At 37.0% G+C, this 27,803-nt stretch overlaps 2 protein-coding genes across 4 annotated transcripts in view; one reads left to right on the top strand and one right to left on the bottom strand.

The window, feature by feature from the left end:
• Positions 1–15,085, top strand: part of LOC117399459 (collagen alpha-1(XIV) chain-like) — a 72,603-nt gene extending 57,518 nt beyond the window's left edge. For 2 of the 3 annotated variants that reach the window (XM_033998625.3, XM_033998623.3), the window contains 8 exons: positions 387–440; positions 1,261–1,332; positions 7,112–7,147; positions 7,722–7,788; positions 8,189–8,377; positions 10,717–10,794; positions 11,410–11,565; positions 13,697–15,085. In XM_033998625.3, the coding sequence (XP_033854516.1) occupies positions 387–440; positions 1,261–1,332; positions 7,112–7,147; positions 7,722–7,788; positions 8,189–8,377; positions 10,717–10,794; positions 11,410–11,565; positions 13,697–13,956 (912 nt within the window). In that variant the 3' untranslated portion in view covers positions 13,957–15,085. Of the gene's footprint in view, positions 1–386; positions 441–1,260; positions 1,333–7,111; positions 7,148–7,721; positions 7,789–8,188; positions 8,378–10,716; positions 10,795–11,409; positions 11,566–13,073 lie in introns of all 3 variants that reach the window. The other variant, XM_033998624.3, reaches the window with a different exon arrangement.
• A 2,869-nt stretch (positions 15,086–17,954) lies between these two features.
• LOC117399818 (large ribosomal subunit protein uL13m-like) overlaps positions 17,955–27,803 on the bottom strand; it is a 37,329-nt gene continuing 27,480 nt past the window's right edge. The window contains exon 7 of the mRNA XM_033999203.3: positions 17,955–18,127. Coding sequence (XP_033855094.1) covers positions 18,103–18,127 — 25 coding nt within the window. The 3' untranslated portion in view covers positions 17,955–18,102. The remainder of the gene's footprint in view (positions 18,128–27,803) is intronic.

Genomic DNA, 27,803 nt, shown 5'->3' with positions numbered 1-27,803 from the left:
GGGTGGGTGGCAACATTGTACAATAAATGTCCAATCTGCCTCTTTAAAATGTCTCCAAATAATCAGCAGTTTGGTCTTGCAATAGTTCGGAACGGATGGTATTCTCGTCAGTGATTCTGAGCTGCTGGCTTAAGCACTGTAGGACATTATCGGTTTTCTTATTTTGCTTATTCATAAATAATTAGCCTGCAAGATTATTCAAGGGGAATCCGTGGTGCATAGATACGCTTTCAAAAAATGTTTTTTCATGTTTATAAATGATCTAACGGAAGGAGATGGAAATTATAATTGTTGACCTTAGCTGAAACCTTAGCATATAGCCAGAGGAAATAGAATTTCAAATATGTACACTGTTAAAAGCACTTTCATTTGTTTCCATATTCTAGGGACTGCCTGGTAAAGATGGACCCCAAGGACAAATTGGTCCACCAGGGCCAATTGTAAGTACTAATCAAAAACATTCACGAGAGGGGTATTGAAAGTAATGCACCTTCATACGGGTATGAACTGTTACAACTGTCTTAACTAATGTACTCTCCTTCTTGTTTAGAATAATTGTGTTCTGTCCCCAGTGAATGTAAGAAATAAAACATGTATTAACATGAGGTAGAGTGTTGCAGGGGGACCCCTTATAAAAGTTTACCATAGTAAAAGCATAGCAGTGTAATAAAACATAGTGAAAGCATGGTAAAATAAAGCATAGGAAAGCACAGTGATGGTAAAGCATATTAATGGAAACCAGGGTAAATTATGGTTAATACATGCTATTACCATGGGGAAAGCATGGTACAAGGGCAACAATGCTATGGTAAACTTGTATAAGGGTCAGGTTAATGGTTACACTCTGATGTACCAGCTGTACTTAGAAAGAGGACATATTTGGGAGTTTTTACATTTCTGAGATTTAAAAAGTCACCAGAATGTGATGACTGGATCAGAAAATAATATACAAAATAAATCCAAACAGGTTGGCAACCCACAGTCATAGTATCACTGTATAATGTGAAGTTTTTATTGTAACATTGAATAAAGATGCAATAAACATGACAAGTCAATAAATTGAAAATATAGCCCTTGGGGAGTGGTGCATCAGTCTTAATGGTTTCATGTGGTTAGAATGTCTGTTCTATTGCCAGTGTATTGTTCATAATCCCCTCCTTCTGGCGTTCAAAGAGTAACTGTTTTCTTTTTTTGGTTTGTGGTTGGCACAGTTGTTTGTATGATCCTAATGTGTGTGGGGGGTGTCTCTCTAATCTCTAGGGAACCCCAGGAGTGCCAGGAGCCATAGGTCAGACTGGACCCACAGGACACCTGGGTGAACAGGGACCCCCTGTAAGTGCAACAGAAATATTTTGTGTAGTTTTACTTAGACCGAACAGACCAAACAGACATGAACAATCTGATTCAGAAAATCGTTCCTATTTCTGTCTGTACATGTATAACTTCAGGGGAAGTATTGGTTAGACTGTTCAGTAGGTTCAGGATATCAGGTTTTCATCTCCAAGAGGTGAATTCCAGTTTGTGTCTGAGAAAATTGTTAATAGGCTATTGTGATTCACGGCACATGTGTCAACATATTGCTTGCAATCCACAATTTTAACTTTGACAAGAGACAAGGGTTTAAAGTTAAAATATGAATGAAATGTTCCCCCCCTGTTTCAAACTTTTAAATTGCATGGTACAAAATACAAATAAAAGTGTAAGATAATAAATATTAGGAAAATGTACATATTATAAACAATCCATGTTACAAACAGAGAAACCAAAGCAGACATTGGCAGAACCTAAAAAGGTTGTTGCTTGTGCCGTTCTTGTTTTCTGATTCATAAATGTAGTCTTTTGGCTCCTCATGCTGTCTACCTGGCCTCTTTCCATAACTCAGAATTGAATCACTAGTTAAATAAAGAAACTTTAAAACCATGAATTGAAATAAAATACAAAACAAAAGCAAAACAACGTAGCCTGTAAAAACACCACCTGGTATGTCACCTTTCTTATTGGCAAACACATCAAAGTATCTTTTGCTGCATTATCTTTTTAAGCATACTGCCTCGGTATGGCAGTAAAAATGTCAACGCCCCAATGAGAGGAAAATAATCTTCCAATCAGCTGTTAAAACTCAATGCAAAAGTTAATTGCCTTTGATTAATACTCAATTGTAAATTTGAGGGAGGACAGGATTTCTTGTTTTGAAATCAACATATTAAATGGATTTATTGAAAAGCTGCAGATAAATACTACTTAAAGACAATTTTGAGTATGAGTAATGAGATTTTGCACACCCCTAAAAAACTTAGAAAAACCCTTTCAATTAAGGTGTTTGGACACCCCCCGTAAGGGTTTGCGCCATGGGCTTGATTCCAAGCTGATTTTGGGGAGTCTTGGATTGAAAATTGTTGGGAAATGAAAGCAGAGGGATAAAATTTGCTGCTCAGCATTACATATCCTGCATTTTAAATTCATGGGTCTCAATACACATACAGCTTTTTACAGAAATGCATCTTTATTACCTCAGTTCTACTGTGTTTTTATTTGATTTCTTAGTAAAATGTGTTGCACAGGAAGTGGGGGTGCAAGTCTCTTCACATTACACCGTGTAACAATTTTTTTTTTTTTTTTTTTGGTTCCTGGGTAGTAAGTGTTATTTCCTAATTGCTTATGCCTCAAAAGTATAGAAAATGGCTATTATTCCCCACAAACTTTGCTTTTGTGACCAGGACAGTGATATTTTGAAATTTACCTATTTTCCAGAACATTCCAGATAGATTCAGTGCTGAGTAAACTTGGAGTAACTTCTAGAACTTTCCAGTAATATAAATAGTAGTATAAATACAGGGGCCTTAAGCCCACCAGTTCAGTTTAGTTCCAGCTGCCTAAGTGGATACATATCTGCATTTTTCTGAGATGGCATCAAAAGGCTGCAAGCATCCGGCAGACGCATTTTGCAATGTCTGCGGCCAATTTATCAAGACAAGAGCGAAAAAGTACTCCGTGGAAGCATCTGCTAAGATGTGTGAGGCCTACAAGGCATATTTCGACATGCCTGTCGGGGATCAAGACAAACCCTGGGCACCTCATTTCACTTGCGAGCACTGCAAAAAAACTCTGGAAGGTAAGATGGACAATTGTTGCTCGGAATTTTATGTTATAAAATTTGTTAAAATTTTTAAAATTGTAAAAGTTTTTAATTTTAAAATGTTTTATAATTTTCAATGTTATTGAAAAAATATATCATATATGAAAAATTTTGCGAGAATCTCTTACACATTAGTCATGGGTGAAATAAATGTATTTTTGTAGGATGGTACAGAGGGGAAAAGAGAGCCATGAAGTTCGCTATCCCAAGAATTTGGCGGGAACCCACTGACCACTCAAGCAACTGCTACTTCTGCATGGTGGACCCTTCCAAGCGGACCGAGTTCTCTGTAGGGAGGAACAACGTCAACTGGGAGCCACTGGTGGACCCCCGGAAGGTGCTGATGCCACCACTGCACATCAAATTGGGCCTTATGAAACAATTTGTCAGAGCTCTAGATTAGGAGTCGGCAGTCTTCATGTACCTTCAAGACTTCTTCCCTAAGCTGTCTGAGGCAAAGGTCAAAGCCGGTGTCTTCGTCGGACCACAGATAAAGAAGATCCTGGAGTGCAATGAATTCCCCAAGAAGGTCATAAGTAAGGAGAAAGCGGCTTGGAACAGCTTTGTCGCAGTGGTTCGGGGCTTCCTGGGCAATCACAAGGCCGAAAACTATGTGGAGCTGGTTGAGACTCTGGTGAAGAACTACGGTACAATGGGCTGTAGGATGTCCCTCAAAGTCCATATCCTTGATGCTCATCTTGATAAATTCAAGGAGAACATGGGAGCGTACTCGGAGGAGCAAGGCGAGCGCTTCCACCAGGATATACTGGACTTTGAACGCCGCTACCAAGGACAGTATAACGAGAACATGATGGGAGACTACATTTGGGGGCTGATTCGTGAAAGTGATTTACAGTATAATCGTAAATCTCGAAAAACTACTCACTTCTAAATCTTTTGTAGTCATTTTTGTATTACTTTAGTATAAATACATGTTAATTTGGATTCATATGTTGTTTTTTTCTGACTTTATGTGAACGAAAAGACACAAATTCGCCCGTTTTCTCATTGGAAATAGGTAAATTTCAAAATATCACTGTCCTGGTCACAAAAGCAAAGTTTGTGGGGAATAATAGCCATTTTCTGTACTTTTGAGGCATAAGCAATTAGGAAATAACACTTACTACCCAGGAACAAAAATTGTGTTACATAGTGTTATCATTCTGTTATGACAGAAGTGAAAGGGTTTACCAGGGTCTAAGCTCTTTTAAACCCTGGGTGCCATTTAGTGTCTATTGTGCTAGAGATTTTATGGTGTGCGCAACTGCCACTGTGGGCTGAGGCCAGGAGAATGTATTTTATACAGGCCCTGCAGCCACAAGATCAATTATTTTTTTTACATTTTCAGTTAACTGCCCATAGTGAAAACTAGAAAGTAACCTGCATTAAAAAAAATGATGACTAACAAACATTGTTTCAAAGATAGCAATAAGAGCCATATTTCAACTGGAACCATCTGTTACATAGCCGCTTATTGTTGGCAGTTAATGTACTGCTGTACATTCAATATTGAAAATATGACCCCAGGAATGAATCTAGGAAGTGTCTTAAAGAAACAGAGCTACATTTCTTTGTGCTTTGCTGTGTATAATACACATACAATCTAACTTCATTATAACGAACCCCCCTGGGACCTGGATAAATGTTTGTTATATCAGGTTGTTCGCTATAATAGGGTTTGGCAATTTGGTGTATCAGAATAATGAAGAAATGCCCAAATTGAATTGAACATCTTTATACAGTATACAGTAGTTCTTTCAAGACAATTTCACATTGATCAACATTTAAACTGTTTATTTAAAAGAAAACAGTAAAGAAATGAAAAAAGTACACTTACTGCTGCTGAATACAGTAATTGTGTGCCCTTTCTCTTGAAAAACATATCCAGCATAGATTGCTTCATATTTTTAGTGCTTTTCTCAATGCGCGCTGTTTCAGTTTTGTTACCTCCTCACGTCTGTTGCCATGGTTGCAGTTTGTGTGAAGATAGCAACAGTTGCATATGTTACACATGATTCGCACTACAATATGTGATCTATGAGTAAGCCTTATCTTCGAATTAGCCTACCACGGTCTGTGTTTTCACTGAGAGAATAACACATTCACACTGGAGAAAGTGCAGTGTCAGTCACTACCGAGATCGTTTTATACGGGTAGATTTTGTAAAAGTGATCGTTCTAATAGGGCTAATTTCCATTGAAAAAAATGGTTCTTGCTGCTTGGATCGTTACAAAAGCAGGTTCGTGGGGCTCCCGAGTGGCGCATCTGGTAAAGGCACTCAGAGTGGAATGCAGGATGCGCCCTATAGCCTGGAGGTCGCCGGTTCGACTCCAGGCTATTCTATTGCTGACCGTAGACGGGAGCTCCCAGGGGGCGTTGCAAAATTGGCCGAGCGCCGCCCGGGGGGGGCCTAGGCAGGCCAGGGTGTCCTCTTCTCGCTGCGCACCAGCGACCCCTGTGGTCTGGCCGGGCGCCTGCGGGCTTGCCTGTAAGCTGCATTGTCCTACAATGATGTAGCTCTGGGTTGGCTGCATGGCGGGGCTGCAGTGTGACGGCACACGCTTCGGAGGACAGCGTGTGCTCGTCTTCGCCGCTCCCGAGTCAGCGCGGGGGTGGTAGCGGTGAGCTGAGCCTAAAAAATATGCCAAATTGGGACATTTTTTAAATTGGATATGCCAAATTGGGAGAAAAAAAAAAAAAAAAGCAGGTTCGTTATAAGAACAGTTAGTTATATGAAGTTAGACTGTATTTGCATCTCACAGTGGAGAGATGTTCAGCAATATCTGTTGTAAACGGTCAGCACATTCTTTCAAAAATAAAATCTGCAGACCACCCAGGCATTCTACCTTCCAGGCAAACTTCACATTCTATGTGGTTAAAAACAAAAATGTCATGCTCCTTGATATTAAGTGATTCAGTATTTTGGCAGCACCACTCTTGATCTTAAAAAGAGTTCTTGGACTGGAAAGTGCTGAAGTAGTAATGCCCATTGCACTTTAAATGATAATGGATGTGGCAGCTTACTGAACGATGCATTGTCTGAGTTAAGATTATTATATTTCAGTACAAGTAATATAGGTTGATTATCATAATGATGGTGGGTTCAGTTGCCAGTATTTCAGTTGGCAAATATACAGCACATATATTGAAAAATGAATGGAAGAAGACAGTATCACATCTATGTACACAATGCCATTTCTTTTAAGTGACCACATCAGTTCAGTTGTACCATACAGTGACTTTCATTCCAACTACAGTAACTGGTTACACAAACAAACTGTTTTCCTCAGGGAAAAATGTACTGTGAAATAATATTTTGTAGTCTTGTGGGAACATTTGGATCAACATTTGGTATATTCAGAAAGTTCAAGAGGATGTGATTTTATAGAAACCTTTCTTTCTGTGTTATTTTGTTACATCTGTGATGACTTTTAATAATATAATTAACTGATTTACTACAGGGCGCATTGAGTGTATAAGGAAATAACGGTCTTCTGATTTATGTAAGATGTGCTTATCTGCATTGTCTCAAATACAAGTCTCCAAAAGTCAGGACCGTTACTACTGTATATCTGTAACAGGCTGTGATCTTAATGTGTCTGTAGCTGATTCTACAGTACCTTCATTCAGCACATACTGCATACAAATGACGCAACTCTGGTGACTTGCCTCAAACTAAATGATGTGTGGCTGAAGTGTGCCAAATAGAGTTTGTCTAGCAGAAGACAAGTAGATATGTGTTGTAACACCCTCCATCTCCAGGGAAGCTCTCAAGGGTGTTTCAAAGGGAAATGAAGGTGTTAACAGCTTAGCATCTCTCAGGAGTCTGTTATAGAAAACGATTGCTCCCGTGTACAGAAGTATGCACAGCTGTTAGTCAGATCCGTGGCATTAATAAGGAATGCAAAATTGATCTATAAATAGCCTGTGTTCTTTTCAAGCTCTATACTTAATGTAAGTGTTACTTTTTTGTAGGGTCCCACTGGTACAAAGGGAGACAAGGGTGAAAGAGTAAGTGTTCCATTTGTTTGCTTTCAAAAGATTTAAAATTAGTCTTAGATACAAGGAGCTGTTCCTGCCATGACTTTAGCTTTGTTTTTCAAACCTCATTTCACACAGTAATTGGCCCCTAACAGCACAGTGTATGCTTTTAGGTTGGCTAACATAGATAAAATATTGAATGAGTCAATAGTCTACAGTGTGTAGTGCAGTGAACTCCAAAATAAAGAAGACTGTGAACTAGTTTTAGTATATTGAAAATGACCAGTATTGTCATTATGTCAAAAATAAACCCTTTAAAAAAGTTTACTGCAGTATACCATGATAACATCACAGTAAAGTGCAGCATTATCAGTGAAACTTTACCATGGTAAATAGTTACTGTTTTTACCATTATTCTTATGTCATCTTGTATTTTGTTTTATTATCCTGTTATTAACTATAGTTAACAGATCTTAATTATACAGTTACAAAATAATTTGATCCCTGGTTTAGTACACATACACACACACACACACACACACACACACACACACACACATATACAGTATATAGTCCATAACTTTTGTTTAACTGCTTTGTACAGGGTGATATGCAAGCCCAGGCTGTGGTCCGTTCCATCGCTAGACAAGTCTGTGAACAGCTAATTCAAAGTGAGTACATTTTATCCTTTAACATAACAGAATGATTTCATAATAAAGGATTTATACATTCATTCACCATAAAAAACATGTACCTAATTTCTTTAACCATCAAAGAAATAACCAAGGTAAATTACAATTTATAGTTTAGCAAACAAATGAAATATGTCATTCTAATATGCAGCATACAAACCAGACAAACCAGTACACCAGTAACACTCAAATATGTAAAAAACTAATGAAAGGATAGAAAATGTATAATATATGTAATACTAAAGTGTTACTATGAAGTTTTTAGCTGTGTATGTTTACCGTTAAGTTAAATAGTTTTTTTCTGCCTTCATTCAGTACTGAACCAGCACCAGGTACACATGCTCATGCTGACAGAACACGTCTCCTCTTGTAATCTCAGGTCACATGGCCAGGTATGACTCAATCCTGAACCAGATCCCCAGCCAGTCTGTGTCGGTGCGTGTGGTGCCCGGACCCCCTGGTGAGCCAGGTCGCCTGGGGCCTCAGGGCCCTGCAGGAGAGCAAGGACTGCCAGGCAGACAAGGATTCCCAGGAAACAACGGCGAGCCAGGCAGACCTGGGGAGAGAGGTATGAGACAAGGGCTTATGTAGGAAATGTTCACATCTTCCTAATGGGAGGGAGGCATTTTTTTTTTAGTAGTACTAAAAAGAAGCTTGATAGTAAATTACACAGAAAGAAGTTTTTTATTTATTTTTTATCAGTGTCTTAATAATGTGGGTGCTGTGTTTTTTGGTGAGATTTTATGTTACTGGAGTGCTGTTATGTTAATTTTTCTATTAGTCTTACTGAAAGAAACGGTCTTATTTGTAGTTTTAAGCCTGCACAGGTGTGAATTGGTCAGTTATTGTTACTTGTTGTTAGGCCACGTAGGCAAAACAGAGAACTACAACTATACAGGAATTTAAATATTAATAAAGAAATAAAGGAAAATAGTTTTAGAACATACTGTAAATGAATATATAGAATCACATTTCAAAGAAATGCTTGTCTAAAATGATATGCAGTAATAGAAACATGTTTTGACTAAAAGTCTATCAATTTCTTCAGTGGTGAACTAAGTATTATACTATAGGGGGTTGTCAAATTACTATGTTTCTTTATTTTCTGTTTTTATTTGATAGTGTTTTAAAGTTATTGATGACCTGGTCATTTAGTTAGGAGCATGATGTTAAAGAATTACAACACCTGGAATGGCTGTATGTGATCATTAGACTGGCAAAGAAGGAGGAAAAGCACTACCTGCTACATACTGCTACATCCGAAATTACTGTATAAGTAACTCGCTTCATATTTTCATGCTTTAAAAGTTTTAATCTAGGTTTTGTCAAAAAAATATTTGACCTTGTATTTGGTTGTCTTATATCATTATAATTGTCATTTGTTTTCATGTAATTTGTGAAAATCTGTTCAGTGTAGTAGTTTTATGGTAGGAGAAAAGGACTGAGTTAGAAGATCCTGTAATCCCTAGCACATTTTAAAGTTAAAAAGTCAGAATTGTTAAAAGGTTTACATGGGGAATGTGAAATTTTAGATGCCTGGAAGAGACTTTTAGTGGATCTTAGGCTGCATTCACACTGGGTCCATTTCAAACGGTCTCGGTCTGGTTCGTTTAATTTGAAACAATGTATCAATGTGCTTGCTATTTACACTTGTCTGCGAGCAAAGAGCCCGAGTTCATTTGGATGTGAACTAAAGTTCGTTTTTTTGGTCCTTTTCCATTTTTTTTCAGGACCGAGTCTGTTTGTGTTCACAATGCAGTTTTCAAATTTATATGGTGTGTGAACCAGATGTTTACAATATCCTGCAAGGCATATTGAAAGATGGCAGCTACAGTAGGAGAGTAATGCAGTTTAAGCAATTCTGCACGGTTCTCCTACTGTCGGCATTAAACCAAGTAATTTAAGTAAAGACTGAATACTGGTATATTTTACTATTTTTGTGAGTTTTCATCAGTTCGGCTTGGATTTTGGTGTCTGGCCAAATTTCTGTCAGACCTTCAGTTTCTCGCACTGTCCAGATTTCTACAATGAAAAACGGGGACTTTTTTTTTTTCTTCAATTCACTGATGCCGTAGCAACTCTGAAGCCGTTAAAATAACAGTATATAATAAGACAATAATAGTTTAAAAATTAAACATCGCATGAATTTATTGCAGATCATAGCAACTCATTATTTTATTTATATTGTCATCTAGTCAACACATGCTAAATGTACAAAAAGCCAGATTTAAAAAATAGATCAGCTATTACCATTTAAACATGGTATACACATAATCAGAACGATTAAACAAATAATCCATATAATTGTTTATTTTATTTCTGAATGGTGCTAACACAACCTAATACATTACTCTGCTATTAACTTGTAGAGCACACTGATGCAGTTTTGTACATAATCACAACGGAGACGTCAGACTCGGATAGAACACGATACTCAGGCTGCTGTTGCTGACGGTCTGAATCAGACCAGCAGGGGGCAGCAGCGCTCTGGTAAACAGTCAATGTTACAATGGGGTACAGCGCTGTGTACAGGGCAGCAGCAGCATGAAAACTGGCAATTTTTTTGTGTTGCAAATCTTTATTTTAAATAAAAGAAATACGCATCTATCCCATCTGCCTGGGCCCCTTTAAATCGCCAGGCCCCTGGGCAATTGCCCCCCCTGCCCCCTCGTCGGTGGGCCTGCATATAGTATGGTTTAGGATTTTAAATATTTATTTATTTATTTATTTATTTTTAAACAACTACTACTGCTAATTGTATCCTGAGACATTGAAGGAGACATTGAAGAGAGATCAACTGTCTGGCCATTTATATACTTTCTGGGCAATAAACGTCTTTATTGACAGTACTAAAACATTTTGACACCTGGGAATAAGTATGGTGATGTTCCTCTGCTCATTCAACAGGTTTATCAGGAGACAAGGGAGAGAAAGGAAGCCCAGGCATCGGTACTCTGGGACCCAGAGGACCACAGGGACCACCAGGTAATGGACAGCCTCATTCAAATAAAATGTTACACATACTATGTTGATATATCATCTTTGTTCACCCACATAGCACAGTCATTACTGGAACATTACAAAATAAGTATTCATTAGTGCCTTAAAACATTGATCTATTGCAGTCCAATTGATTTACAAGTATGCTAATACTAGAACAACTACTGTGCACAGAATCTCAAGTTCTCCCCTAAGTCTCTGTGTTTTAGCTGATTTAGCTTTGATACACATTAGGTTTGAGGTGGTGACTGGTAATACCAGCCATCTTAGATTTCCACAATTGATTGCAATGTAATCATTTGCAGCTTGAATGAATTTTGGACAGTGATCATTAAATTCTCAGTTGAACAGCTACAGTTGAGATATTTCAGGAAGTTATGTGTTTTTGCTTATGTTTATTAATTTATTATCAGTCAGAAAAAGTGTAAAGATAAAATATGGACAGGGTAACTCTAACAATATATTGGACTTTTTTTTTTAAGTGTTTGGAAACATTCTCTGGGGTAATGGAGTGAATTAAACAAGAATACACCCCAAACCCTTTTTAGAAAGAGAGGTGAAAGGATCAAATGTGACTTTTCTTTTTTTTTTTTCTATTAGGACCTCCAGGTGAAGGCCGACCAGGCAGCCAAGGACAGCCAGGAAGACCAGGCAACCAAGGAACACCTGGACGTCCAGGCAATCCTGGCTCCACAGGCCAGGCTGGCCCCCAGGGATACTGTGATGCCTCATCCTGTATGGGTTACAATGTCGGAGGTGAGTACCAGTCTTCCCCTTGACCTGTTATAATGAGTTATTTGATAGACCCTCATGCACCCTCGAACAGAACATTATGGGCAAGTTTCTTACAACTCTGTACTTTCTTGGTATACACAATTTAGTTTCTTAGGAGTCTGTGTTTGTTTATGTACAAAACTATTTTGTCTAGTCAGATGTATATGTCTGTAACACCAGTTACTGTATTTTAAGGTGCATTGCTACATTATAACTGTATATGGGTGCTATGTATTATAATCACCCTTTTTTTTAGCTGGCTCAGTTAGTGCCTTGTGCTTGTAAAGCAGTTCATTCCCAGACACAGTACAGCCGTAAAATATAATTGTAATTGGACTCATATGAGAATTAATTTTATAGCTATTCTTTTTTATATAGAGAAATGTATGTAGTCTTAAGCTAGAAGTCTCTGATAATCTGGGTTTGGTAATAGCAAAAATGAATGCGTATTTTGATTAAAGATGATTGGAGCAAATAAATTAAATTATTAACTAATCAACCCTGAATAAAAACAAACAAACATATTTGACATATCAAATGTTTACCTGTTCATTTCCATAACTAAAGTAGTAGCACCTTAAAATACAATAATTAAAGAGCTACAGGACCCTGTGGTGATGTTTTTGTTTTTCAAGGTACTTGTTACTTGTCTCTGCCTTCTGCAGTTTTCTGAATTGTCCTTTTCAAATAAACCTGTTATGTGGCACAACTGAGTTATTCCACTGGTAGCAAACTGATCTGATCAAGTCCTGTTTGTTGCAACTGGGAAACCCCCCAAGAAGTTCTTAGCTATGTTGCTATTTTGTATCAAAATGCTGAGCTCTAACCACACAGCCTTTATATATCCTTACCTGGAGGTCACCAAGTCCTCAGGGCAGTACTGAACAGCAATAAACAGTTACATTAGTTTGAGACCAGTGATAAAGCTGAATATTGTTACAGAACATTGTAATATCTTAAAATGTAAAAAAAACTAAATGCCAGTGGATTCAAAAGCAAAACTACAACATAATGACAACTGCAGGAAGCAGCAGCAGTAACAAATAATTCTAAAAAAAACATAGTATTCTGTAACACTTCAATCAAATGGCTGTTTTTACTTTGAATGCTGGCTAGATGTGTAGAGATCAATCAACCTTTAGAACTAAATGTACATGTTTTTGTGCATGCAGTAATAGTATAACTGAATGCATTTCAGATTACTAGCAGTGCTGCCCTAGCATTTAATTAACGTATAGCACAGAGCCAAGTCTTTATTGCACATTTACAGTTGTGAAAGGGCAATAAACCACAGCATAGAATGGTGGGAATGTCTATGTAACTGTGAATGACTATTATTAGCTGTAGGTTTTGCATTCAGGTGGAGTACATAGTAATTTAGTGATGAGCTTGTTTGTGTTTTTTTTGTCTGTGTACTGACCTGTGGTATGTGTTTCTCTTTGTTTTCCTGCCTTGTTGTTGTACCTCTGCCCCTCCCCTATGGGTTATAGCCGAAGGTCGAGAACAGTATGACAATGACTACTGAACAGCATAATCTGTGCCTGCTAAACACAAAAAAAGACACCTAAAGCTAGATGAAGGGACGAGCAGCCATGTTGATGTCTCTTCATCCCATCCTAGGAAAAGTCATCAGTAACCACCACTACCGAACATTTCCCTTTTCACCATCAAGTGTGCCGTATGTTTGTACACACCTCAAGCACCTAAAGACTTTGTACCACCTTGTAATGAAGTCCCCCCTTTATGTGTTAATAACACACATTTTGCTATCACAAAGTAAATTAACTTGCAAATTCCTCTTGCTTACTAGCCTCAAGTAAAATTTACATTAAGTGCAGTCCTGTTATTTCAAGAATCCCTCCTTTAATTTTGGTGAAGGGTTTGTCTAGTCTTCTATGGTGTTTCCTTGTATTTTGTACTTAGTCATTGCTAGATCATTTTAATTTGATTAATATTTATAAAAAATGTAATCTGCAGATACACATTAAATGACCTAAATTATACAAATGTATTCTTGAAGCGAATATCCTTAATAATGGTTTGCTTGTATTTTTTTCTGCTCCTCCCCACTCTTTGCTAACCATATGCAAACTCTTGATGGTGGTGGGTTAAGGTGGATATGGTAACCCAAGTGATCGAGTTGTACAGTTACCTCCCAACTACCCCCAAACACATGACTCTTACGATGAGGAGGAGGAGGAGGACCCATATGCAGGGTATACTTCCTACCCTCAGCAACCCCAAAACCCCTACCCAGCACCCCGCCCAGTTCATCCAGAGACGGATACCATTGAGGTGAGGTCACCAGGAAGCTACCGCGTCTCCAGGAGCATCGCAAAAAGGAAGGCCAAGTCAACCAACATGACACTCTAAAAACTAAAGCATGCGTACTAACTGCACAATGGATATTTCGAGTTGTATTTCATGCCATAGTCTTAATGTGGAATTATGAAATGTTTACAAATTATTTACAGTGACATTTTGGATCATGCTGGTAAAGGACACGCCAGAAGTGCCTGATGTTTTTGAAAATTTAAAATGAATGGTTGTACCAGTTTAATATTTTTTTTTACAAACCTGCATGTGGCTTAATGACTGGATGCAAAAAGATGATTGTGTGAACAATTGTAGATTGTTGCAGTCTTATTATATTTTTTGTGTAGGAAACCACTTTTGTATAATAATTTTTTTGATGATGTACAGTTTAGTTGTATTGGGTTTTACATGTTGACATTTCGCAAGTACACTAACTTGGAATTTAGTATCTAAAGATCTTTTATAATAGCCAAAGGTATTCATAAATTTTTTTTGGGAAAACGCAAAACACATATTTGCAGAAATAATGTGTTTCTCAGCTGTTTGTAACCGTTTCAAAGAAACATTTACATGCATTGCAAGTTTGTGAAATTCAGGTTCTTCAGTTCTGGTGAGCTTCTCTTACATGGTGGCATCAGATGCTGACTTTGATGCTGTAAATCTGTTAACATTTAACATGAATACTCCAAGATTACCAATAAGTGTTGACCAGTTTCATTTTTGGTCAGGGGTTACCATGCTTCCAATAAACAGGGTATCTGCAAATGTAGGGATTATCTACAAATTACAAAACACAGGAAGTTCAGGAACATGAACAAATATTGTAAGTAATTTACATCTGTTAATAAGTTTTACTATTTAATTATAATTTTCAGTGCAATAAAGACATTCAGTCATTGTTTGTTTGTCCATCACATGCAGGTACCCATTAAAAATCAGGAATAACATTTAAGCTAAATTTAAAGAATCCATCAAGATTGTTTTTTTGGCCCCTGGTACCCACTGCAGAAAACACCACTGGTGTCGACATCTACATTTTAACACAATGCAGAACAGATCTTGAAGATATGCATTTATGTGTCTTCAATCTGTTTGATGTGTTGTCAAAGTTATGGCAATGCTTGTAAAACTTCCAATAAAATAAATAAATAAATAAATAAATAAATAAACTGAAACCTCAAAAGAATACATTACATTTCTTGTTTATTTTTTTATGTGAATGTGCTTTTTGTTTGGGAGCTTCCAGCAATACCTTAAAATACCACTGGCTTTGTCTACAATAATTATGCCTATAGGTACAGTAGCCATAAAACAAATTATAAAGGAGTGTACACTAGAAAATATGTAAAGGTATTCATAACAGTTTTTCAAGCTAATCTAGGAGGTAATTTATTTCTCATTTGCATAACCAATAAAACGTCTGTGCAATATCTGTACTGTAGTTATTTTTGTATTGTATTGTATTTCAGTTGTGTGGGTGATGGTAATTGGGTTTGGGGTAATAGCACTAATACCTGTAGTATATTACAATCTAAAAACACACCTCACTTAAATACTGTACATGCCATTATTAAAACAAATTGAATACTTTTTGTTGGGGATTTCATAAACATAACGATGACATGTATCTACAACCTAGTGATTCAGATATTGATTCTTAATGCTGCTCTTCAGAATATACATTTTCAAAATTCACCCTGCCACCATTTTATGCTGCTCTAAGGCTATTAAATTTTAAAAAATCATTAACCATGGCATAGATGTTAATCTAATTCTGCAGTGTAGTGTCAGTCACTATGCATTACAATTCACTACACACTTTTTTGGCAAAAGGGAAGAGAAAAACTATTTTCTTTAGTAGTCTAAGAGTAACTCTGGGAATTAACTTCCTGTTTAATTTCTACAAATACAGCAGTTGTGCTACAATAGCGCTACCTTTTCTGAATGTAGATATATTTGTGTTGCATCAGTAAAAAAACAAACTTGTTATATAGCTGTTGTTAGAAACTGGTATTTTTTTTTCTTCTAAATCTTTACTCTGACGTTGCTAGCCTCTCATTATGACATTACATTAAGCTACTAAGTTTAATAAAATGAAACTTTGTTTTGTAATCATCTTTTTTAATTGTTGTACACAGATGCATCAAACGGAACATGCAAACATACAGCAGTTTCCATATTTATGGTCCCCCCTCCATCAACCCCACAGCAATACAAGAAAATAAAATAAAACATAAAACAATTTCACCCTTCCACCCCCAGAGCAATGGTTTCATGAATCTATCTCTTAGGTTTACCAGTAAAGAGTCCTATCTTGAGCTTAAACTGGTTGGCGTGGTACAAGAAAATAAGTACCTAGTAATCTAACCTATACCGCTTCTAGGTTCTGTGTGTTGTTTCTGTACCCTGTGCACCCCGACTAAAAAAGGGATTCCACACCTCTTCAAACACCTGCATTCTGTTTTGTATTTTGTATATCAGTCTTTCATAGGATGCTGTCTCAGCTAAGGTATTGTACCATTCCTCATATGGGATTTGGGTTTGATCTTTCCAGTGACACAAAATAACTCTTTAGCTGTTGCAACTGCCAGCACAAACCAATTAAATATTTTATCCTCTACTCTTCCTTCAAAATGATCTTTGTGTAAAAGACACAGTGCCGGTCAGCGTTAACTTTTATCCCAATCACAGAGCTGATCGTCTCGAGAACCTTCCTCCAAGGTCTATTCATATCAAGATTTTCCCAGTCCTCTGCTCCAATTATTCTCCAACCAGTAAAATCAGATAACCATTCCAAACATTGCTCTTTACCTAAACCCCTGTATACCAGCTGAGCGTTATTCAAAAGTACACTCAACTATAACAAGACAAAAGAACTAGGGCTGCCAATTGATAAACATTTTTGATCGGTTAATTTATGGGCATTAGTTGATTAATCGGTAGATTAATCCATGCACATTTTTAATAAAAGTAATGATATAGCGGTTGTCCGGCACAGTAATACTAAAAAATCAACAGAATCTAAAAGAAAATAAAAATAAAATAAGCCCAATGGGAATTTGGTCTTTTTAAAAGCATTTTTATTATTATTTTAGTAAATATAACATATTTTCACAGAACAACCATTCTTTTGAGAAACTGTCAGTCACATACCCGATAACAAAAGACAGCTGAGCTGCATTTCCAACATCGGTTGTTTAATCTACCATTTTAGTTTACCTAGCAACTGGGGCCACACGTGCTGTGTGTCTCTGCTCGTTTTCTGAACTCCAGTGCTGCTTCTAGGCGACTTGACATATAACCAGCTAAGTGGATTGTATTTAATTTAATAGTTAAATCATTGTTGCTCGGACATCCTAAAAAAAAAATGGGGAAATCTCAGAAATCTTGTAATCAGAGGTTGTGGTCTTTGTCCTGCTTGTGGTCTCGATGTTAGTGAGCGATGTGCTCTCTCTATTCCATATCTACAAATATCTTGTAGCATTTTCACTATGAAGGCTGATGTGTTCTTATTTCCCTCCTCTGCTCTCTCAGGTATACCAATAATCCTTATATATTGACATCAACTACAATTTCTCTGTCATTGTGACCGTATTTCTACACTAGTTTTACTTCAGCCACCACCTGTATCATAGCCTGCAACGAAGCCTGTACCTTCTTTAATTCTTTGACTATTACCGAGTCTGTCTCCGATCTGCTTTGTCAAGATGTCAGACATGTTTTCCCTTTCGTCCTCTGTTGTTGCTGAAGAAGGAGCAGAATATTTCATCCTTTTTGGACTCAGGGTGCTGTATGCATTTGCATGTTGGGTTTGAAAGTTTTATGCTGTAAATGCTCAGATTATATTGAATTGTTTGTGGGTTAATACAGTATTATTTCATTTGGAAAGTAAAAGAAAAAGCACAATCATGTAAACTAATTTCTAAATAGCCCATACTATACTTAGATGTCTGAAAGGAAATGTGATTTTCAGAGCTACTGACCATTCTGACCAGATGTTGACCTTTTAGAAGCCCTAAATTCTGAATTCTAAAAATAAGAGAGTAAAAACAAGAGAGAAGTAACATGGTTTATTTTATGGTCATGAAAGTAAACGTCAGCAAACATAATCAAATTACCTTTTCTGTGACAGAATTACAATGTTTTACTAAATAAATAAAGCAGTCATCCTCAATTCTTGGGTGTACAGTTAAGGATTCTGCATTATTTCATTTTGAAGTCTTCAGGCCTGTAAAAAAAAAAAAAAAAAAATAGGAGATTAAAAATAAACTACTGCGCAATAATGTTTCCAAAAAACATTTTAACATCCTCTTTTTGATGTTTGTAGGTTTCTTGTAGGTAGGTTGGTATTTTCATCTGAGTAAAGGCTTCTAACTGTTTTGCTGTCTTTCTTGAGTAAGTAGAGCACGAGACTCCATAGTTTCACCACCACCACTGTCATTCATATTTTTGGTATTCTAAAATCATTTTAGAGCTGCAAGAGTCTCTACATAAAATGTGTAGTTTTACAGTCAAATCCTGTGTGTCCCACAAATACAATTCTGCCAGCTTTCTTATTTTTGCAATGAGGTGCACGAAACAGGATTTGAAATGCAAGTTTCCTTGTGATATTTGAGTCATTCTTAAATGTATTTTAAGAAGAAACTGTTTGAACAACTGTTCAATTGCTTGTGTACCTTAACGGGTTAAAATGACATCACTGTTGGAATTGTAAACATGGTAAATAATAATCTAAGCAAAAACAACAGTAAGCGAGTGACAGAGAACACACATATGACAATGTAGGTGATGAATAGACGTGGATCTGCCAAAGACACCACAGTAACCATACGCAGCAGTCAACACAAACAGCAAGTTGTTTAACTGAAAATCCGTTACAAAAGGTACCTTTTTTGCTTTTCAAAGAACTATTGTTTTATTGCAAATGCTTTCCATTTTAATGTCAGTTTGAACTGCCATGACAGATTACAGTAGGTGTTTGCTTTGTTTTCAGTCTCACCGCAGTTGAAGTTGATATCTGACTGTAAAGAAAGCAGAATGATCCAGCACATTTGTTCAAGGAGGTATCAATAATTAGGGACTGGCAGAAAGGCTGAAATCCATCACCAGACTGACAATGCTATCATTCCCCAGTAATGGGACAGGAAACTGCCTTGCATCTCGTTACATAAACAATCCCCTCTCTGCAATAAAAGGGCTGGACTTTGCAGTTCAGATAATAACTCTAAAAAGCATTAAAAAAAATAAGGGCTACAAGAAGAGTACAACTCCAGAGGCACACAAAATGATTATCATTAGAAACTAAATGACAGAGCTCCAATGTTAAAGCTACTAATTTAGTTCAAATTTCAGCGACAAGACAAGACAGACCAAATCAGCAATAAAAGGGTTTCCCCTCTATTTCCCTTAGGGCATGGGATTGTCTTGAACACCGGATGGGACAATATGGAAACGGGTGGTAAACCTAGATGAGGGCCCTACAGCACAGACTGCTGAAAGATCATAAGTTTGAATTTGGATATTACCCCCCACAACCAACAGAAATACATGCTCTCAAGTGAAAAAATAGATAAACCTTTTGCCCTCACAAACAACTTTTGAAACCACAGGTCAAATCATAATGAGGACTTTGACAAATGAAACACCTGGAAACTCAGCAAAGCTCCCCTAAACATGGCTTCCCATAATCCACTACCAAATGTCTTACAAATTTAAAGTAAAAAACAAAGCAAAAAAGGCGATTTTATTTGTAAAAAAAAAAATACCCCCAAATATTTATATCGACTTCAAATTTAAATATGGTTTGGCAAGCACCTTCACTCTGTCTTGCATTACAGGAGCCGAATTTAAATCAATTGAAGTCTTAATATGCCACATGTGCTTCTTGCTTGGCGTGAGACAAGACAAGAAAAACTCTCATTTTAAGTTCCTGGCATTTAACACCAGCTGACACAACTTGTCCAATTCAAATAGAATGTTTTGAAATATGACTTGCGTTTGCGTCTTACCCAAACAGAGCAGAAAGAAAAGTGCCTAAAAAACCCAACAGATTTATGGGTGACCACTTATTCACGCCATTCTGCACAACAAAACTTTTATCACATTTATCGGAATGATTTAGGACAACATCAGCATCTGTGTTTTTTCTGACTCCACAGTAAAGGATATGTATTGGCAATAATCTCTAATGTAGATTAATGGGACCCAATTTAAGTTAAACAGCATTATGCAAGGCCATTCTTCACTGCCTGCAGCGGTTTGTACTGGTCACTTTTTTCCAGAACCCCTAGTCACAAACATAAGCTTCCATGACCAGACTGCCCTAAACCAAAATAATAATTTTTCCCTGCTTATTCAAAATAGGTAATATTTATTCAAATTAAATCTTTACTTTATGTCTTCTGTCTTTACTATGGTAAAAGTCATCAAATGCTCCTGCTTTTGGATTTGTAAATTTGTCGACAACATCACTTATATGACATCATACTTTAAAAGGGTAACTTGGTATGTTTAAGAAATATCCGTTTAAGATTTATCTCAACTAATGGATTTGTTGTTTTATATATATATAATATAACACTCAGCAATGTAAGCTCCTCTGTGGCCTCAATAAAGTTCTCAACAGATAATCATGACTAAATTATAAGTATATCATGTACACCAGAATTAATGGTCCCCCTGCAACACATACTGGATGTAATAACTATCAAGTTTGCTCTGAGTGAGAAATTCCATGGTACAGTATTTCTGGAGGTTAATGATTCCACTCAGACCTCTGGGGTGCTTCTAAGTTAAGACGTCATCAGGATGTGCTGACTAAAACAGAACATGATACAAAGTGAATCTAAACAACAAGAATAATACATCAGTTAAGACCGGGGTTCTCAACCTTTGTTTTTTTTTTTTTTTTTTTTTATGCCCCACCTTAGAATTTTTTTTTTTATTTGCCCCCCACCACCCCCCCCCCCCCCCCCCCACCACCACAAAAGCAACAATTATAAGTAGGCTTGCTACTATTCGATTTTTTATTTTTTGCCAAATCGACAATTAATATCGATGTTTATTTTTGAAAGAATTTACCGTTTTTTTATCTTTATTTTTCCATTCAAGCAGAGAATGGGTGAAATCGACCGTTATGCTTTAAAAAAAACAGACTTTTTATGCCATTGATTTACGTCTCATTTTGCGAAACCCCTTTATCATTATTATTATTTATTTCTTAGCAGACGCCCTTATCCAGGACGACTTACAATTGTTACAAGGTATCACATTATTTTTTACATACAATTACCCATTTATACAGTTGGGTTTTTACTGGAGCAATCTAGGTAAAGTACCTTGCTCAAGGGTACAGCAGCAGTGTCCCCCACCTGGGATTGAACCCACAACCCTCTGGTCAAGAGTCCAGAGCCCTAACCACTACTCCACACTGCTATTATATTCAACATGCAACAAAACCATGGTTCCCAACATTCTAATTGAAATAAAGTTTGGTCACAGCAGAGCTATACCTTGTAAAGATATAGATCCTTCACAAATTTAAAAAAATGTCTCAAACTGTAGAAAACGCAGCATATAAAAGTGTATTACATAGACTTTTATAGCATAAATTATATATATATATATATATATATATATATATATATATATATATTATAGCTGGGACGAACACAGCATTATCATGTTCGGATATTCGCTCATAAGTAAAGTAATAAAAGCCATTATATTGCTCAGAACGCAGGTAGAGACAGCATAGCAGCAGGACAGGAGGGCATGGTCCCTGTGTGCGTGCGCCTTTATTTTACAGCGTTAAAGTAGAAAAATCCCAGGACTAAAGAATACATTGTGTAGGCCTTACTTTACCCCAGTAAATTAACTGCAAAACAAAAAAGATGCCAAATTGCAGTTCAATTTAAACGTTGTTTTGTTTATTCCCAAAAATAAATAGTACATAAAGTTGACACTGCATTTTATTTATGTTTTTTCATTCCTTGCCGTTTCTTCAGAGTAACCAGTGGCCATAGACACGTTTTCATAAAGTAACAACATGAGGTTTACTTTGTAGCTGAACAAGCAAATGAAAACTGAAATGTAACTTTAAACACTTCAAATAAAACAAAACGTGGAAATTGCATTGTAAAATGAAGGGGAAAACCCGTTAGTTTATTATCATAACCCTGGTTCCCTGAAATAGAAATGTAACCATTACCTCATGGGTATTTATCCTTAAAGACCCTGTAACCTGAATAAATATAACAAGGACTGCTATTTCAGGGAAACAGGGTTATGATAATAACCTAACGTTCCCTAACAAGTACAAAATGTAACCATTACCTTATGGGTAGAAATACAGTGGCTCTCAAAAGTATTCACCCCCCTTGGACTTTTCCACATTTTATTGTGTTACAACGTGGAATCAAAATGGATTTAATTAGTTTTTGCCACTGATCAACACAAAAAATGTCCATAATGTGAAAGTGAACAATAAAACCAACAAATTGTTCTAAATTAATTACAAATACAAAACAGAAAATCATTGATTGCATAAGTATTCACCCCCTTGAGTCAATATTTGGTACAGGCACCTTTGGCAGCAATTACAGCCATGAGTCTATTTGGAGAAGTCTACCAGCTTTGCACATCTGGACACTGCAATTTTTGCCCATTCTTCTTTGCAAAATTGCTCATGCTCCGTCAAGTTGGATGGGGACCTTTGGTGAACAGCAATTTTCAACTATTTCCACATATTCTCAATTGGATTGAGGTCCGGGCTTTGACTGGGCCACTCCAGGACATTGACCTTTTTGTTTTTAAGCCACTCCAGTGTGGCTTTGGCTGTATGTTTGGGGTTATTGTCCTGCTGGAAGATGAATCTTCTCCCAAGTCCTAGGTCTCTTGCAGACTTCAGCAGGTTTTCCTCCAGGATTTCTCTGTACTTTGCTGCATCAATTTTGCCCTCTATCTTCACAAGCTTTCCAGGCCCTGACGCAGAGAAGCATCCCCATAGCATGATGCTGCCACCACCATGCTTCACGGTAGGGATGGCGTTCTCAGGATGATGTGCGGTGTTATGCTTGCACCAAACATAGCGCTTAGCGTTGAGGCCAAAAAGCTCTATTTTGGTCTCATCAGACCATAGAATCTTCTTCCACTTGGTCTCAGAGTCTATCCACATGCCTTCTGGCAAACTCTAGCCGAGATTTGATGTGAGTTTTTTTCAACAATGGCTTTCTTTTTGCCACTCTCCCATAAAAGGCCAGTTTTGTGAAGCACCCGGGCTATTGTTGCCGTATGCACAGTGTCTCCCAGCTCAGCCGTGGAAGACTGTAACTCCTTTAGAGTTGCCATAGGCCTCTTGGTGGCCTCCCTGACTAGTGCCCTTCTCGCCCGGATACTCAGTTTTTGAGGATGGCCTGTTCTAGACAGATTCACAGTTGTGCCATATTCTCTCCATTTCTTAATAATGGACTTTACTGTGCTCCGGGGAATATTCAATGCCTTGGAAATGTTCTTATATCCTGCCCCTGATTGGTGCTTTTGAAGAACCTTATTCCGGATTTGCTTTGAATGTTCCTTCATCTTCATGATGTAGTTTTTGTTAGGAAATGTACTAACTAACTGTGGGACCTCCCAGAGACAGGTGTATTTAACCTGAAATCATATGAAACACCTTAATTGCACACAGGTGGACGCCATTAAACTAATTATGTGACTTCTAAAGACAATTGGTTGCACCAGAGCTTATTTAGGTGTGTCATAGCAAAGGGGGTGAATACTTATGCAATCAATTATTTTCTGTTTTATATTTGTAATTAATTTAGAACAATTTGTAGATTTTATTTTTCACTTTGACATTATGGACTTTTTTGTGTTGATCAGTGGCAAAAACTCCTAATTAAACCCATTTTGATTCCATGTTGTAACACAATAAAATGTGGAAAAGTCCAAGGGGGGTGAATACTTTTGAGAGCCACTGTACCAAAGCTGTCGCAAGGCAATTATTCAATTACAACTGGAATGCCACAAGGCTCGGCCAAGGCCACCTTGCACGTTACCACGAGGAACCCCAGTACTAATAGCTAGGGCTAAAAAATTGAGGGAGAACTCACCTCTATTTTTATGGTGGAAGGGTCGACCCGGAAATCACCCTCAACACTCTTGTTCCAAAACAGGGTTTTGTGGATCTATGACCTTCAGCTGATAGAACCATGTAAATGTATGGGGAGTGGCTTGACTCTGTCTGTGATCCATTTGGATAGCATCTGCTTAGACAGGGCTTTACCATAGGACTTAGCCCCATAGCAGACAAAAAATTGTTCAGACTGCCTCCAAGTCTGTGTTTGGTCCACATCATATGCTAAGGCCCACATCGGACAAAGTGTATGGAGCTGCCGCTCCCTGTCAGACTATAAAGGAGGCGGATTTAAATATAAATATTTCAGCTCAGCTGAATGCAAGGGAGGCTCTATAAGTGCTTCAATCACCACATTAAGCCTCCAACGATGGACAATGTCCTTCATAGGTGGTCATTTAAATGTAGAGGGGGATTACACTTATCAATAGGTCCTGCAAAAATTGCAGGACCTATTGATAAGTATAACTGCCATGGGACAGGTAGTGGGGTCAAAGCCCTTAGGCAAGCACCATATCTGAAAACGCCCCACTTCAAATATGCATTTACAAAGAGACAACATCAATTACGCTGTTGTAGTGTTCAAAACTGACATAAAACAGTGTTGTAGATTAACCACAGAGCTTGTTTCTGTCTCTGTTGTACACATACCACCACTCACTCACGGCATCACACATCCTGGCAACAGCAAGCACGACACAACACTCCATGGCATCAGACAACACGTAACCCAGCAACCACAACAGCACTGAACATAGCTTGGCATGTCGAAAAATATGTGGATCTGACAGCATTTCCGATCTGTCCAAGCTGGTACTGTTTGTTAGAAATGCTGAAATTGTAAACATTTCACTTAGTATTGTTTTTTCTCAGCAGTGTCACGTTGCTACTTGTGTATTCGGGCAGGCACCTTTTTTATCTTTTCTCGGCAGTCAGTCACGTGCTGTTTGTGTACTCGGATAGTCACGTCTTTTGTTGACGATTTTAATACACACATCACTATACTGTACTCAAATTTAAGACGCAGGCTATTTTTGAAAAGCAAAAAATGGTTAAAAAAGCATGTCTTAAATTCGAAGGAATACGGTAAATCAGCATTTGTTTCTGTTATTGGTAGATCTAGCAATTGTGTGGATTAGCAAACCGTTTGGCATTAGATTGTTCAGTGACAATGCGTGTGCTGCTATAGGACTGCACTTTGCTCAATCAAGTCTCAACAGACTCTCCACACATCCCAACCTTCATTAAATTCCTGTCTGTGTCTTCCAGCCAAGGCAGACTCCCCCTGCTTGCAATGCTTTCTCGCACACAAGCACAGACTACACTGGATGACTGGGTGTTTTTATACACAGTATCACAATGAGGCAAAAATGTTGGGAGAGCATCAAAAAGTGTTTTGCGTTTCTTACTGGGTTTATTTTTTTGACATTGTTAAGGGAATAATCCCAAAGAAATCAGTTTCAAAACAGGGGACTATGTTTCCAATAATATTGAAAATATTGGGACCATAATTAAAATATGTTCCAATTTCCAGACAGGATACAGGATTTTATTTGTATTTATTTATTTCATTTATATAGCACCTTACGTCATAGACCCCAAGGTGCTTTACAGAAAACATAATACACACAGCATAATAAAACATTAAAATAGCATAAAAAAGATTATAATAAAAAGACTATTTTAAATAAAAGTATATTAAATGAAAATATATTTCCAATCAAGTATATTATATATATATATATATATATATATATATATATATATATATATATATATATATATATATATATATATATATATAAATAAAAAAAACTGTAATAATAAAAAAACTACAATAAAAAGGCCTGGGTATACAAATAAGTCTTCAATCTTGACTTAAAAACAACAAGACTCCTAGCTTCTCTGACAAAAAAGGCAGAGCCTTATAAGAAAAGTCCCTTCCTCCCATACTATTTGTATTTACTCTTGGAATAACCAAAAGCCCTGCATCCTGAGATCTAAGATTCCGTTTAGGAATGTATGGGATTGACAGCTCTTGTAAATAACTGGGTGCTAATCCATTAAGGGATTTATAAGTTAAAAACAATTTTAAAATCAATTCGGAACTGCACAGAGCTAGTGTATGGAGGCCAAGACAGGAGTGATATGTTCACCGTTTCTGGTTTTAGTTATAATTCTTGCAGAAGCATTCTGAATAAGCTGCACGCGAGACACCAAATACTTTGGAATCCCTCAAAAAAGTGCATTAAAATAGTCGATTCTTGATGAAACAAAGGCATGCATCAGCCTCTCGGCATCAGATACCGAAATAATAGATCTAATATTTCTCAAATGATAAAAAGATGCTTTAGTAATTGTACTAATATGGGACTCAAATGATAGAACAGGATAAAAAATGCCCCCAAATTTCTTGCTTCAAGTTTTAGTTCTGAGGAAAGGCTGCTAAGATCAATTTTAAATAAATCAACATTTTTTAATTGGTGCTGTGAACCCACAAGCATGACCTCAGTTTTATCAGAATTCAACATCAGAAAATTCTGGGACATCCAACACAGAAGGATTTATGTCTGCAAAGCAAGCAGCAAACCCACTACACTCCCGAGCCGATTTAATAGAATGGAATGGTCCACGGTGTCAAAGGCAGCACTAAGATCAAGAAAAATTAAAATTGAAAAGATCCTTTACTACCCTAACAAGAGCCGTCTCAGTGCTATGTGCAGATCGAAATGCAGACTGAAATTTCTCAAATAAAGCATTACAAGCTAAAAGTGTGAGTAATTGATTGGCAACAACTTCCTCCAAGACCTTGGTTAAAAATGGAAGATTGGAAATTGGCCTATAGCTGTTAATAACTGTAGGATCCAAATTACGTTTTTTAAGCAGGGGTTTAACCACTGCAACCTTAGGTGCAGAGGGAACTATATCAGATGAAAGTGATTCATTTATAAATTGTTAAAATGCTTGTATTAGCAACACTAAATACATATTTTAATAGTTTAGTAGAAATAGGATCAAGGGCACAAGTGGTTGGTCTCATATGCCTAACTAACGCTGTCAGCTCTTGCAAAGTAACCAACGAGAAAGCCTCCATCATAACTTTATCAGGTCTAGTTAATTCAAAGTAGGAAGAAAGGTCCATATTTGAAGGAGTCTGTAAGATATGTTCTCTAATGTCAAGAATTTTATTTTGAAAGAATTTAAAAAAATTTAACTAATATTAGAGGTAGAAGTAATATAAAAGGTGGATTTACTAATTTATCTATAGATGCAAAAAGAAATCTAGGATTATTTTTATTTTTTCTTCAATCATGTTAGAATAGTATAAAGATCAACTGGCAACAAATTAAAAGCCTCACAAAACTTTGTAGCTGTTAATGAGTTAACTACTTGAGATTTAATTATACGAGCCTGGCTCTTAAAAATTAAAGGTAGTTTAATCTCAAAATGAATTGCAAGACGATCAGAAATAGAAAGGTCAGAAGTTACTATATTTTAGTGGCTCCCTAGTGGCGCATACAGTAAAGTCGGTGGACAATATACAATTGTAATAAGAACAGGTCATTTGTTATCAATAATTAGCATTAGAAATTCAATGGATGAATATCCCTTCAAGATTTCTTGTTTGATTTTAAGTTCAGTGCGGAAGAAAATGGCAAGTCCACCTCCCCGACCAGTAAGACGAACACTCAGAAGAAAAGAGTAATTTACAGGAGAAGCCTCGATCAAAGAACTCCGTGCCAAGTTTCAGTTAAAGATAAAATATCAAGGT

This window comes from Acipenser ruthenus, chromosome 4 (genome assembly GCF_902713425.1).
Source record: "Acipenser ruthenus chromosome 4, fAciRut3.2 maternal haplotype, whole genome shotgun sequence".
NCBI lineage: Eukaryota > Metazoa > Chordata > Actinopteri > Acipenseriformes > Acipenseridae > Acipenser > Acipenser ruthenus.
The sequence above is the reverse complement of the archived record's forward strand: the minus strand, read 5'-3'. Positions and strand labels throughout refer to the sequence as shown.